The following is a 14,607-nucleotide window of genomic DNA, read 5'->3' as shown; positions in this document are numbered from 1 at the left end:
AATAATTTTCAAACACTCAGGTAGTTGAAATGAAATGAAGTACTGCAGCTGAATTCAGTGTTGATGTTGTTAATGTGCTATTCAGTTTTAAATGAGTTTCTGTAAGTAGAGCAAGTACTGTGTTTTATCTTTTAAAGGGTATTTAAATTAGATATCCCATGTCCGTCACTGAAAATATAAGATTTTTTACCAGTTAGTCCTGGATTTTTCACCACCTTAGAGGGTGAGAGCTGTAATATTATTTAGGACACGTCTACCTTGTAAAAACTGTTATATTGTCAGTGAGGCATCTTTATATCCTATTTGTGTGTGAGCAATAACACCCAACAGGTTTTCTGGTAACATCTTACATGCATACATCTTGGGGCAGATCTCAAGTGCCTTCACACTTCAAGTAACCTGCATGTGCAACCAGCTTTCTTGAAGGGCTTTTATTGTACTTAAACAGGTCAAAATTAGTTTTTCTGTGGAAAAATGCACCAAAACACTTTTTAAAGACATCTTCTGACATGCTGTTTTCCTTTTAAATATGAAGTGTGGAGATGTGAACTCAGTGAAAATTAATGTAGATGGGATGCACTTCTATTTTTTTTTCCTAACATAGGCATGAGATATATAGAGCTGGCCCTTTAAAACTGCTAGAAACCCATGGTCATTGACCACAACTCACAGGTAACTGGAGAATTTGCTGTTGGCATAAATGACTTTTTGTAACGATGTGTAAAGGGCCAGTACTGTTTGTGTTTTTAAGCTGTGCATTCTTTTCCTGCTATCAGGAAACCAATATGAATTTTTGAATAAAAAAGTATATTAATTTATATATGGGGTAATCAAGGATGAGCAAACACATAGAACTCAGAAAGAATACATAAAGTCCAAAAGTAAATGCTAAATAGGTAAATGGATTTATTATAAGCTGGCTACATGTTTGATACACTGTAGATTTCTGTAATGGTGAGTCAGTCTTCTTGTCTCTTGGAATCTTCAAGATTTATAACCATAGTGGTACAGGGTTGTTCACAGCTCTGTATTTACAAGATCAAAAATTATAGACTGTTTTGTATTTTTTATTTACTAATACCAAAAAGTCTAATTTACTCCAGAGCAACACTTAAGGGCTTTGGCCATTCCATGACAATGCACATTTCAGACATGTTTCATGCAAACTGTTGATGTGTGTTAAGAGCCCCATCTTAGTGTGTGTGTGTGTGTGTGTGATGCTGTTCTCCTCTGCATCAAACATATTTCTGCACATTTTAACCAAAGAATAGTCATGGCTTTAGCTGGACATTCTTGTTTCTGTAAAATATAATCCATGTATCAGTTGAACAACTAAGACTGTTGATAAAATACCTCAGGCATATTCGTACAGTAAATATCTGTATATGTTGCGTTTTCTTCCCCATGTTTTGCATTATTCTGAATGTTTATATTCTAATAAATTTCTACCTCTCCAAATGATACTGTGTGATACTTGTCTTTGTTTTTGATAGGGAGTGCTGCTTTTTATACCTAACTTCCACAGTATCACAAAAATCCTTAAAGGAGGGGGTTCTCACATACAAATTCTTCCTATTACCCAACTCTACTTATATCTTTAAACAGTACTTATACAATCTTTAAGGGACATAGAGATTAGGATCTATCAGATTCTCATGTCACCACCATTTTGGCTTTAGTTGTGAGCCATGCACTGTCTTATGGTGGGCATGTATTCATCATTCGATCCATATTTTTAAACTTTTTTCTAAACTTCTTTTCAAAACTTTCAATCGACTTAACTTAATCCAATAATGTTTGTTATGAATGAGATTATAGAAAATACGAAGAAAAGAGCTCATTTCAAGCTAAGTACAATTTTGCAAGTTTGAATATTGGATTAAGTTAAGTCAATTGAAAGTTTTGAAAAAAAGTTTAGAAAAACGTTTAAAAATATGGATCGAATGACGAATACATGCTCACCATAAGACAGTGCATGGCTCACAACTAAAGCCAAAATGGTGGTGACATGAGAATCTGATAGATCCTAATCTCTATGTCCCTTAAAGATTGCATAAGTATTGCTTTTTATACCTATTCATATTCCTTAATTGTCTCTTTGTAAATCTTTTTTTTTTTTTTTTTTTTGCTTAAAAATAATTTGTTCATGGCATTTATTCACATTTTTAAACCACTTCTACATATATACCCAAAAGTCACTTACAACGATTAATTATACACATACTAGTAAAAGAGGCCCATTTCTGTGTGAAATGAAATGGCCGCTAGCAAGGGCTCTCTCCCCCTCACCCCCCCAAGCCCCCTCTCCCTGCACCCATCTTTGGAGTTCCACACCCCTGTTCGTCCATCCCTCTCTGCCCTCCGAGTTCGAGCCCCCTTCCCCTCGGAGTTCCATGCCCCCTACCTCCCTCCCTCCCTATCCTCCGTGTTCCAGGTGCCCCTCCCCTTCGAGTTTCAGGACCCCCCTCCCCTTACGGTAGCAGAACCCCCCTCCCCTTACAATTGCAGGACCCCACCTCCCGTTGGAGTTACAGGCCCCCCACCTGCCGTTCGAATTCCAGGACCCGCCCCTCCCCTTCCAGGACCCGCCCCTCCCCTCTCTCGTCCCAAGACCCCCTTCTCCCCCCCCCTGTCGGCCCAGGACCCCTTCCCCCCCTCTCCTGTGGCCTCCGAGTTCCATGCTCCCACTGTCGTCCAAGTTCCACAACCCCGCGGCTCCCTCCCTCTCTCTCTGTGGCCTCCGAGTGCAAGCAGGACGTGTGCTGCTGCCCCTGCCCTTCATAAGTGCCGGCTGTTCTTTAAAACTTTTTACCTCCTGCTCGGCTGGCAACTGTGAAGTCCAGCACACACGGACGCCGCTTCAGACTGCCTTCGCTCTCGCTTCTGTTTCAGCTGTGCCTCTGGTCCCGCCCTTCCGCAAACAGGAAATGAGTGTGGGACCAGAGGCACAGCTGAAAGAAAAGCGAAGGCAGTCTGAAGCGGCATCCGTGCATGCTGGCCTTCACTGTTGCCGACGGAGCAGGAGGTAAAAAGTTTTAAAGAACAGCCGGCACTTACGAAGGGCAGGGGCAGCTGCACACGTCCTGCTTGCACTTGGAGGCCACAGAGAGAGAGGGAGGGGAGGCGGTGGAAATCGGAGGAGAGGGGGGACGTGGAACTCGGACAGGATTGGGGCCGTCGGACGGGAGTGGGCCCGTGATACTCGGACAGACGAGAGTGGAAGGAGGGAGAGAGGTAGGGGGTCATGGAACTCGGGGGGGGGGGGGGTTCTTTACTCACCTCCGGTGGCTGGTGCTAGGTTCCCTTCCCTCTCACTTCCCATTGGTCCGCCCTGTGGCGGACCAATGGGAACTGTGTTACGAACCCAGGCATCCAGACGGAGGTGCAAATTATTATATAGGATATATTTTTTTTTAAGTCCAGATTTCCCTCTGTCCCAGAGCCTGCAGTTTTTGTTGAAAGACAACATTTGTAGATGCAGTTTTGTTACATCAAATAGTAGATGAGGCTACCCATGTTGCAGGGCATGGCCTTGATTTTTTTTTTTTTTTTTTAAGGATCTGCATTATTGAGTGGTTTACTTAGTAGACCAGTGGTTAATTCAGTTGGATGGTCAGATCATTCTCTCATAGCATTTCAGTTGTGTTTGTATGAGGCTAAGCATGGGGTTAGTCCTATTGATAGGAGGATAGAGGTTCACTCACATTTTGCAATAACTGATTTATGGAATGCTTGGTCCTCTGGTTTCATGTTTGATAATATTGATTCAGTGGATGATGCGGTGGATTTATGGATAGATACATTGGGCCAGGCTCTGGATGTTGTTGCCCCAAAGTGAGAGGTGAGGGTTAAAGATGATCATTGTCCGTGTCCATGGAGAACAATTGCGATTGTACAAGTAAGGCGTGAATTGAGACGAGCTGAGTGTAAATGGCATAAGTCTAAAGATGTTGATGATCATGATGGTTATATCCACTTGTTTGAATATGTGCGGTTGTGTGAGGATATGAGGAATGTGTATTTTCATCAGAGAATTGAGGGAACTTTGAATAGGCCCAGAGAGTTATATCAAACTAAAATGTTTGTTGCATGGGTATAAAATGGTGGAAAGTGCTGTAGGGCCAAATGCTGATATGTTTGCTGCCTTTCTGTTACAGAAGGTGGATAAATTAAGGAAGGATGTGATCATTCAGAATGTTTTGCGGGATTTAGATTGGATTGATAGTAAGGGTGAAAGGTGAACTGAGTTTGTATTGGTAAGAGATAGGGAGGCGATTTGTGCATTCAGTAACACCTACGTGTTTTGGGGGATTTTTTTTACGAGATCCTTGTTTATCAGGAGTTTTGCGTGCCCTTGCTCATGAGGTTGTGCCTTCTATATGCTGGAATGTGATGAAGTCTGAGTGATGGAATTTTCCCCCAGTTTTGTGAAATAGGCTACTGTTCAGCCGTTATTGAAGAATGTCAGCTTGGACCCTATTGTACTGGGTAATTATAGGCCCATATCTATAATCCATTTTTGGGTAAGTTACTTGAAAAAGTAGTTTTACAACAACCTGATGAGTTTTTGGAGAATGTAGGAGATTTGGATCTGTCTCAGTATGGGTTTTGGCATTCAAATAGTGTTGAGATTTTATTGATTTTGACAGTGGATCAAATAAAGAGAGGCTTAGATAATACTTGATTTTGTTTAGTTTGGATGTATTTGGTGATTTTGACTCAGTAAATCTTGATTTATTGCTTGTTGAAGGAATTGGATTTTGGTGGACAGGTACTTCGTTGGTTTATTTTGTACTTGAGAGGGAGATCGATGATTGTACAGAATGGTTTGCAGGTGTCAACTTCAGTTGGAGTTACTTGTGGAGTACTGCAGGGGTTGGAGTTGTCGGCACTGCTGTTTCATGTTTATCGCCTTTGGGTAGGCTGCTTCATTCTTTAGGAGTTTGTTTTTTTTTATCGCTTCTATACGGATGATGTGCAGTTCTTTTTCCCGATCTTGTCATGGGGTGCTAGTTTGGATTCTCAGTTAAGTGGATATATGGTGAGAGTACAGCAGTAGATGAGAGAAAATGGTCTTATTCTGAATGTGTCAAAAACAGAAGTAATAATTGTTGGTAGAAAAGAGTTAGTGGAGCGGCTGGAGAAAGCTTGTTTGGGGGATACGTGTGTTCCTGTGAGGAAATAAATGAAATTGCTGGGGGTATTGGATAATAAACTTACAGTGAAGTCTCAGGTTGCTAGTTTAGTCCAAATGGCCTTTAAACATTTGCACTTGATATATAAGTTAAAACCTATATTATCTTTGTATGACTTTCAGTGTGTAGTTCAGAGTATGGTTCTGGTGGAGTTGGACTACTGCAATGCCCTGTATACTGGTTTGTCATCTTTGAGTACCAGGGCGTTACAAGTGGTCCAGAATGCAGCTGCTGGAGTCCTAATGGGAATGTTGAAATGTTCCCATGTGACCAGTGTTCCCTTTAAGGTGAGCACATTGAACAGTCACTCAGAGAAAACGGGAGCATCGTTCACTTCGGGTCAATGTTTGCTCACTGCTTATTCCTCCCCACAGTCATGCATTCAGACACAGTGCAGATCTGGGGAGCAGCAAAGTGAGTGGGGAGGGAAAAGGTTCTATTCGGTATAGACCATATCCCATGGTAGATGCTCCCCTGGGGTGTCTCCATGGCTCTGACCGTGTAGCTGGCAGCTTTCAGCTTCTGGTCCAGGAACAGATGGAGGAAAATGGATCTGCAGACAGAATAACTAGGGCAATGGGGGCCGGTTCTGGGACAGGGGGGAGATGGGGTTCCTGCCAAGCCACTCACCACCCTAGCCATGGCTGTCCTGATTCTGCTGATAATCCTTCCCGGCGGCAGCTATGCATGTGAGCTGACACCGGACACGTGTGCACACACACTTAGCAGTGCAGTGCCACAGGAGACACCCCCTATGGACCCTCCCCCCCTCCAACCATCACACTTCCCTGCAGGAAAGACACCCCCCCCCCCCAGCTTTTAAACTTTCACGCAGGAGATGCCTTCCCATCATGCCCCGACACACCTCAAGCCAGTTTCCAGATATGTCACATAGCCTTTCCTGTCTCTTGTGCAGTTCCCCCACCCTCACTCTTACACACACCACAGAACGGGCCCCTCCAGTGTAATTTTTAAACTTCCCAGGGAAACACTTATGTGCCTCAGAACTGCTGTGAACAAATTCACTTTTGTTCTCCTCTCATGACTGTGCCAGGGATGTGCTCAGGATCACTCAGATGTGACGTGACCTCAAAAGGAAGTAAGAAAAAGGCTAAGAGGGAAGATTTCTTCCAGGCAGTAGCACAACCAGGTTGAGGGCGCGGGGGGAGCAGAGAGCAGACTGCCGATGGTGCCAGTGCATATTTTTCACACAATCTGTCACATTTAAGATATGTGCCGGTCCATTTGGGGGAGTGGCCACTCCCCTGGCGACCCACCTAGCTACACCTCTGCTTCCAGGGACATTGTGTCGAGGATAGAAGGTCAGCTGAGAGAAGCAGATGTGAAACGTGAGAAAACTGGGCAAGCAGTTCCTGTTTGGTAGAACTTTGGTTTTGGTGACATGAGTTCTGGGTGCTCCTCTAGGAGGGGGAAAGGGGATAACCTGCACATGCTAATTCTATAGACCACCCCTCCCACACATTAAATATAAAGCTGACTCCGTAACCTATGCAAGTATTCTACTTCCCCACCCTTAATTAACACTTAATTGAGGTCACTGGATGTTCTACCTCTCCAGCAGCCAAGGAACAGAAAATAACTGCGTTTTGGAACAAGAGTTTTTGCTGTTTAGTTTCTACCTCTAGAAAAGGTTTCAGTTTAAAACTATGGGAAAAATGCCTATTTCTAGAGAAAATTTCAGTTTTATAACTATGGGAAAAAGGTTTGTACACTATGGCAACTAGTTAATAATGCTCTCTCTCTCTCTCTCTCTCTCTCTCTCTCTCTCTCTCTCTCTCTCTCTCTCTCTCTCTCTTTATTCCCCCCTTAATACTAAACTAGGTCCTGCTTGCTTTTCCCTCTCTCTTTCTCTCTCTCTTTATTCCCCATTAATACTAAACTAGATCCTGCAGTGCCTGCTAGATTCTGTCTGTTAATGCTGTGGTACAAAGTTTTTAAAACTAAGTGGAAAAGACTATGGAGATTAGATGATGAAATTTGCTTTTTATATTTTTATTTTGCCTATCACTAACCTACAATTCCTCCTTTAAACCCCAATCTTTGTTCCCAAAGCACAAAGCAAAATAGTTTTCACTTACCAAAGAAATGTCCTCTTCTCTCGGAACTTCTCAGAAAGTTGTGGGTGTCCTGAAAAACTGACTGGCAAGGTTTGTCCCGAGGACTGGGATGAGAAGCTCTTCTCTACTGGGAAATCTTTCAGCCATCCCTATGATATGACCCTGTTCTCCCATCAAACACATTTGTACTCTTGTTCTTACAACCTATCAATTTCTATACCGCCTTCCTTAAACACAGTGCAACCCAGAGCAATTCACAAACAGAATAACTAGTTGTATTTCAATGTGTTATGCTGTCATAAAATACATTCAATACATTTTTAAAAAGTCAGTACTTCAACTATACAAATACATGCAAATACAGTATGTAATAACCATTTCTAAAAATGTGATCACTTTGCTCATTGCTCCTTTAATGAACATGATGAACTACACTGGTCCCTGTATACATCTCTGGGCCAAAAGGAATAATATAAATTACCAAAACAAGAGAGGCGAAGAACAACACAGAATGTAGATTTAAAAAAAAAAGGAAAGCACTGGAGCAGCCAGTTGGCTCAGTTTTATTTGAAATAAATATTAAAAAGGTGGTTCTCAGGTGTATATATATATATATATATATATATATATATATATACAAACTTTACATATAATAATTAATCCAGCCCAACATGTTTCGGCATGATAGTGCTTGTATCAGGGTCAAACATGACATAGAATTGTCATCAAATAATTACAAGAACACCTCGCTTTTGTATTTAGTTCAAATGAATGTTATAGTTTAATTTATCAACTAACTAACACAGTCATTTCTTTCCAACCACCTTATTGTGTGCAGTGTCAACCACAAGTTCTACCTACGTAATAAATCATTGTACTTGTTTTCTCTAACTGTCCATCTTTTAGTCCATTATTATGATGTTGTCCTCTTGCAACAAGTTTCTTAGCATTGTTTATCCATGTTTACTTCAGAAAATATTAGTATTGTTCCCTTTCTTTAATACTTATCCACTTTGGTCAAGCACAAATGTAATACCCAAGATTCAATTATTTTCAAAAGTTTTTCTTTTCAATTAGGTAGATTCTGGTGACATGAGTTCTGGGTGCTCCTCTAGGAGGGGGAAAGGGGATAACCTAGAGGTAGAAACTAAACAGCAAAAACTCTTGTTCTAAAACACAGTTATTTTCTGTTCCTTGGCTGCTGGAGAGGTAGAAAATCCAGTGACCTCAATTAAGTGTTAATTAAAGTGTGGGAAAGTAGAATACTTGCATAGGTTACTGAGTCGGCTTTATATTTAATGTGTGGGAGGGGTGGTCTATATAATTAGCATGTGCACCCTAGTTCACAAAATCATCCATGGTGATGGCGCAGCCTACATGTCAGACCTGATAGACCTACCACCCAGGAATGCTAAAAAATCATCTCGCACATTCCTTAATCTTCATTTCCCTAACTGTAAAGGTCTAAAATATAAACTAATGCACACATCAACCTTTTCCTATATGAGCACACAATTCTGGAACGCGCTGCCGCACAACCTAAAAACGATCTACGAACTAACCAGCTTCCGCAAACTACTGAAGACTCATTTCTCATATCACTAAGATCATCACATGTGAAATCCCCCACATGTACCCAGAATTATCTTAAAATGTTTTCTTGTTATTTCACTATTATGCTTTATCATTATCATGTAACTCCAAATCCTTCTGTAATACCAATTGCCTATTCTCCTCATTTCCACTATTCATGATGTATTGTAAGCCACATTGAGCCTGTAAAGAGGTGGGAAAATGTGGGCTACAAATGCAACAAATAAATAAATACATCTTTTCCTTATACATCCACCAATAGGTAAAACCTTATTTATGTTAACACCGTTACACATTAGATTAAATCTTCCATTGTTGGACTAAAAGATGGACAATTAGCAAGTACAATGATGTATTAAGTAGGTAGAATCTGTGGTTGACACTGCACACAAGTCACAATAAGGTGGTTAGAAAGAAAGGACTGTGTTAGTTGAATTAAATTATGACATTCATTTGAACTAAATACAAAAGTGAGGTATTGTCTTGTAATTATTTGGTGATATAATTTGCCTTGCAGATGTGAATTGGTCTCCTTAAATAGAAAGTAATAGAATTGTCATGACAAATATACTACTACTACTACTAATCATTTCTATAGTGCTACTAGATGTATGCAGTGCTGTACACATTATATGCAGGTACTTTCTCTGTCCCTAGTGGGCTCACAGTCTAAGAGGCCCCTTTACTAAAGGGTTGCAGAAGGCCCAACATGGGTGCCAGTGGTAGTTCTGCCCCCAGCACCTGCCATTTCTGGCGCTAGCAGAAATATTGAAAGAATATTTCCACAGAGGGATTACCCAGCAGTAATCAGGCAGCATCACGTGCCGCCAGGTTACTGCCAAGAGTCCTTACTGTCACCTCAGTGGGTGGCAGTAAGTGTTCCCTGCGAAATGACTGCATGGCAAGTGCAAACTTGCCGCATAGTCATTTCATTTTTGGCTATTTTCACTCGCTGCGGTAAAAGGGGCCCAGGCATGCAGCAGAAACAGCCGCTGCCACAGGACCCTTTTTACAGCAGCTTAGTAAAAGGTCTCCTAAATTTTTATACCAGGGGCAATGGAGGGTTAAGTGACTTGCCTAAAGTCATAAGGAGCTGCAGTGGGAATCAAACCCAGACTGTCAGGATCAAAGCCCACTGCAGTAACCATTAGGCTACTCCTCTACTATATAACTATAGTTCATATATTTATTTATTTATTTAGATTTTGCTCACACCTTATTCAGTAGTAGCTCAAGGTGTGAGTTACATTCAGGTACTCTGGATATTTCTCTGTCCCAGGAGCGCTCACAATCTAAGTTTGTACCTGAGGCAATGGAGGGTTAAGTGACTTACCCAAGATCACAAGGAGCAGCAGTGGGATTTGAACCGGCCACCTCTGGATTGAAAGACCGGTGCTCTAACCACTAGGCCACTCCTCCAGATGATCCTAGAAAATATTTTCTTGTTTTCCAGCATATCAGTAAGGGCTGTATATATTGCTAGTGTTGTAACGTAGTACAGTTCACAAGGTAAAAATGTACACATATATACTTATACTATTTTTTTGTTGTTGTTGGCTAATCTGTTTTATTTTTGTTTTGTTCTTTTGCTTTTCTGTTTTCCTGTTTATAGATAGAGATGTATGTATAGAGGGGCATAATCGAACGGGGGCGCCCATCTCTGAGGATGTCCCCACAAAGGGTCGGGGAAACCCATATTATCGAAACAAGATGGGCGTCCATCTTTCGTTTCGATAATACTGTCGGGGACGCCCAAATCTCAACATTTAGGTCGACCTTAGAGATGGTCGTCCCCAGTTTTTGGCCATAATGGAAACCGAGGACGCCCATCTCAAAAACGACCAAATCCAAGCCCTTTGGTTGTGGGAGGGAGCCAGCATTCGTAGTGCACTGGTCCTCCTCACATGCCAGGACACCAACTGGGCACCCTAGGGGGCACTGCAGTGGACTTCACAAATTGCTCCCAGGTGCATAGCTCCCTTACCTTGGGTGCTGAGCCCCCCAACCCCCCCCCTAAAACCCACTCACCAAAACTGTACACCACTACCATAGCCCTTAGGGATTGAAGGGGGGCACCTACATGTGGGTACTGTGGGTTTCGGGTGGGTTTTGGAGGGCTCACATTTACCACCACAAGTGTAGCAGGTGGGGGGGGGGATGGGCCTGGGTCCACCTGCCTGAAGTCCACTGCACCCACTAAAAACTGCTCCAGGGACCTGCATACTGCTGTCATGGAGCTGGGTATGGCATTTGAGGCTGGCATAGAGGCTGTAAAAAATGTTTTTTAATTTTTTTTTAGGGTGGGAGGGGTTGGTGACCACTGGAGGAGTAAGGGGAGGTCATCCCCGATTCCCTCTGGTGGTCATCTGGTCAGTTCGGGCACCTTTTCGAGGCTTGGTCGTGAAAAAAAGGGACCAAGTAAAGTCGACCAAATGGTCGTGAGGGACGCCCTTCTTTTTTCCATTATTGGCCAAGAACGCCCATCTAGTAACCACGCCCCTGTCCCGCCTTCGGTACACTGCCGTCACTCCCCCGTGAACTTTGGCCGTCCCCGCGACGGAAAGCAGTTGAGGATGCAAAACATCGGCTTTCGATTATGCCGATTTGGGCGACCTCAGGAGAAGGACGCCCATCTCCCAATTTGTGTCAGAAGATGGGCGTCCTTCCCTTTCGAAAATAAGCTAGATAGTGTCTGAATTATAATCGGTTCTCAAATTGCCTCTGATGCAAGCATTTCTATGCTAAAGCATGTTGGGCTAGATTAATTATTATTTACACACCTGAAACCACCTTTTTTTTATATTTATTTCAATAAAACTGTTTGAACCAACTTGCTGCTCTTTCTTATAGTATAAATTACACCTAAGAGCATGCTTTAAAATAGACCAGAGGTTCTCAGCCTTGTCCTCAGGACAGACTCAGCCAGTCAGGCTGTCAGGCTATACACAATAAATATGTATGTCAGAGATTTACATACATTGGAAGCAGGGCCTGCAAATCTCATTCCTATTCATTGTGTGTATCTTGATAACCAAATAGGCTAAGTGTGTCCCAAGGACTGGACTGAGAACCACTGAAGTAGACTAAGTTTAGGTTAGCTGTGTGACTCAGGCTCTAGCACAGGGGTAGGCAACCACAGTCCTCAAGGGCCACAACCCAGTTGGCTTTTCAAGATTGCCACAATGAATGTGCATGAGATCTATTTGCATTCAACAGAAGCATTGCATCCAAATCCATCTCACGCATATTCATTGTGGAAATCTTGAAAACTCAACTGGGTTGTGGTCCTCAAGGACCATGGTTGCCCACCCTTGCTCTAGCACTGTATGGTGCTATGCAGATCTGCTCCTTCAGTGAACAGAACTGTTGAGCTCGCCCGGTAATGTGACGTGCTTTCTCCTTCCCAGTAGTTACCAGTCTGTAAGGGTTCACACGTCCAATTTCCTCAGTGATGTAATTAGACCCTAGTGTGTTCACATAGCTTCAAGCTGTCTGAGGCAAGCGGCTCTGTTTCTCTGGCTTTGAATTGCCACTCTATTACAGATGTGGCCTTAAGATTTTGTTTTCTTTCGAGAAATCAAAGTACTACTAGCATTACATAAATCTGTCAAAAGCAGGAATAGGTCAGCCTGTCCTGTTCCCTGATGACCTGAGGTCGTCATGCTATCTCAGTTTTGTAAGAAACACAAGAATGAGTTCTTTACCTTTTTTCATAATTTGGATGAAATGTGTGTGTTTCCATGTAGACATCAACTATAACAGAATCCCTATACCTTCAAAACATACCAATGCAACTAAGTGTATAGTTCTATGTATCCATGTTTTACCCCCTTCTGAAAGAATATCTTGCCCACTTGTCAGAGAAGGCAATTTTCCTAACAGTAAATGCTTCTCTTTTATAGAAAACAGTATTATGAAGTCAGGAAGTCATATGGGAGACTGGCCCCACTCTGTCCCTTTGACATACAGGTTGGTTGGTAACTATACACAGCCACTATGCTAATCCCAAGAAGTCTGGCAAGGTCTCAAAGAGCCATTCAGAAAACTGCTACTCTGCGTGACTCTAAGGAAGGTTTTCGTCAGTACAATCTCCTGAATTCCTTTTCCTTGTTAGCTAAAGATGTCCTTTCCCAGGCAGGCTCACATGAGTAGAGGAGAGTAAACAGTGGAATTTGGCTTCTGTTTGCTCAGCTTTCTGTAAACCTGTAGTCATTCTTGGCCCTGTTATCAAACTGGCACATGCTGTCTCAGTGCTCTACTAAGCAGCACACACAGACACCTGCTCACTTCACTAGAGTTTTGTCTGACCATTGGTGGCAGCAGTTTCTTTTCTTGGAGGAAGACACAATCTCTTTCTCGTGTCCATGAAGGTGAGCCTGTCTGAAGAAGCGGCACATCTCACACCGGATCACATTGAAAGCTACATCAATGAGTCAGGTAGGAGAGAGTACTTGGATATAGAACTGGGTAGAGCATAGCACTGGGTTATTTAAAAAAAAAAAAAAACATAAAGGTTTTAAGTTATACAGCACAAAGTTTCTTGTGAGAGTAAAGTGGACATAGCATTCAACAGAGGATGAGGTCACAGGAAGCTTGCTTTCAGTAAGGATAATACATGAAGTACTGTATAATTCCTGAGCAATCATTTATGTACTATACAACCAAGTGAGGAAAAATTGCACACACTACAGAGTCTGACATTATATGCAATGCCGGGGGTAGCCAAAGTGTTTCTCTTCTAACTACCTTACTATTAGAGGGGCAATTCCTTACTCAGCTAGTGTTCATGACTGCAGGAAGACCAGTAACGGGATGAGTTTGTTATTTATGATGAAATGTCATTCACCAATAATAAGTGCACACATGTAAGAAAAGTGCACACACATGCAGAGGGCACACTCTTATTAATAAGTGTGCACTAAGTAAAAAGAGGGCACACTTTCCCAACAGTGCACATATGAGTGCACTATTGGGAAAGAGTGCACACTCTTTGCATACAGTGCACACTTTTTAATGCGTGTGTTCTCTTTGCACATGTGTGCACTCTTTAAGAACAGCACGTGCTCGTAATGATATTCATTCTGGAACAAAAAAAATAACAGAAAAAATGACATGAACATTTTCTGGCTGCCCATCCCTAAGAATCCTGGTTTGGATTGCTTCAGTGAGAAGAAGTATATTAGGTTAAATTATAAAAACCCACAAGGCAAATTCATAAATCTTGAGTTATATTATTCATTGTTAGAGCACGAGAAAGTTCATGGCTTAGCGTTTTTGCTTAGGTTGAATAACCAACTGATGTCAAGGTTCAAACTATCAGAATAAGGACTACATTTATTAAAGCATGCAATTGCATTACCATGCACAAATACACATTATTGGACAGGATCTATTTACTAATAATGTATGCTAGCGCAGCATTAATGCAGGCTAACATGGTCGCATGCTTTGGGTAAATTTAGGCCTAAATGTTGATATACAAAAAGAAATGTTTTTAAATCTAAGCACATTTACTCAAAGCGTTACAGCAGGCAGTGTTGGTTTCCTTCTTGTGGCTCCATTTTGAAAAGTTAGAGGTTATGATTGCATTCACCAATCTGAGAGAAATAATCCTGTACTATCTGACATCAATGGTCTTTTTAATTAGGGGGCACTTTTACTAAGCTGCAATAAATGCTAGCGCATGCTTAAGAGCTTACCACTGGTTGCTCTTAGGCGTCCTGCGGAGATCCCAATCTGTG

General features: G+C 42.0%; 1 protein-coding gene across 1 annotated transcript in view; it reads left to right on the top strand.

Moving 5' to 3' along the window:
* The first annotated feature begins 13,198 nt into the window (after nt 1-13,198).
* Nucleotides 13,199-14,607, top strand: part of LOC115460605 (synaptotagmin-5-like) — a 70,381-nt gene continuing 68,972 nt past the window's right edge. Inside the window, exon 1 of the mRNA XM_030190365.1 lies at nt 13,199-13,303. Within this exon, the coding sequence (XP_030046225.1) occupies nt 13,231-13,303 (73 nt within the window). The 5' untranslated portion in view covers nt 13,199-13,230. The remainder of the gene's footprint in view (nt 13,304-14,607) is intronic.

Source organism: Microcaecilia unicolor, chromosome 1 (assembly GCF_901765095.1).
Source record: "Microcaecilia unicolor chromosome 1, aMicUni1.1, whole genome shotgun sequence".
NCBI lineage: Eukaryota > Metazoa > Chordata > Amphibia > Gymnophiona > Siphonopidae > Microcaecilia > Microcaecilia unicolor.
The sequence above is the reverse complement of the archived record's forward strand: the minus strand, read 5'-3'. Positions and strand labels throughout refer to the sequence as shown.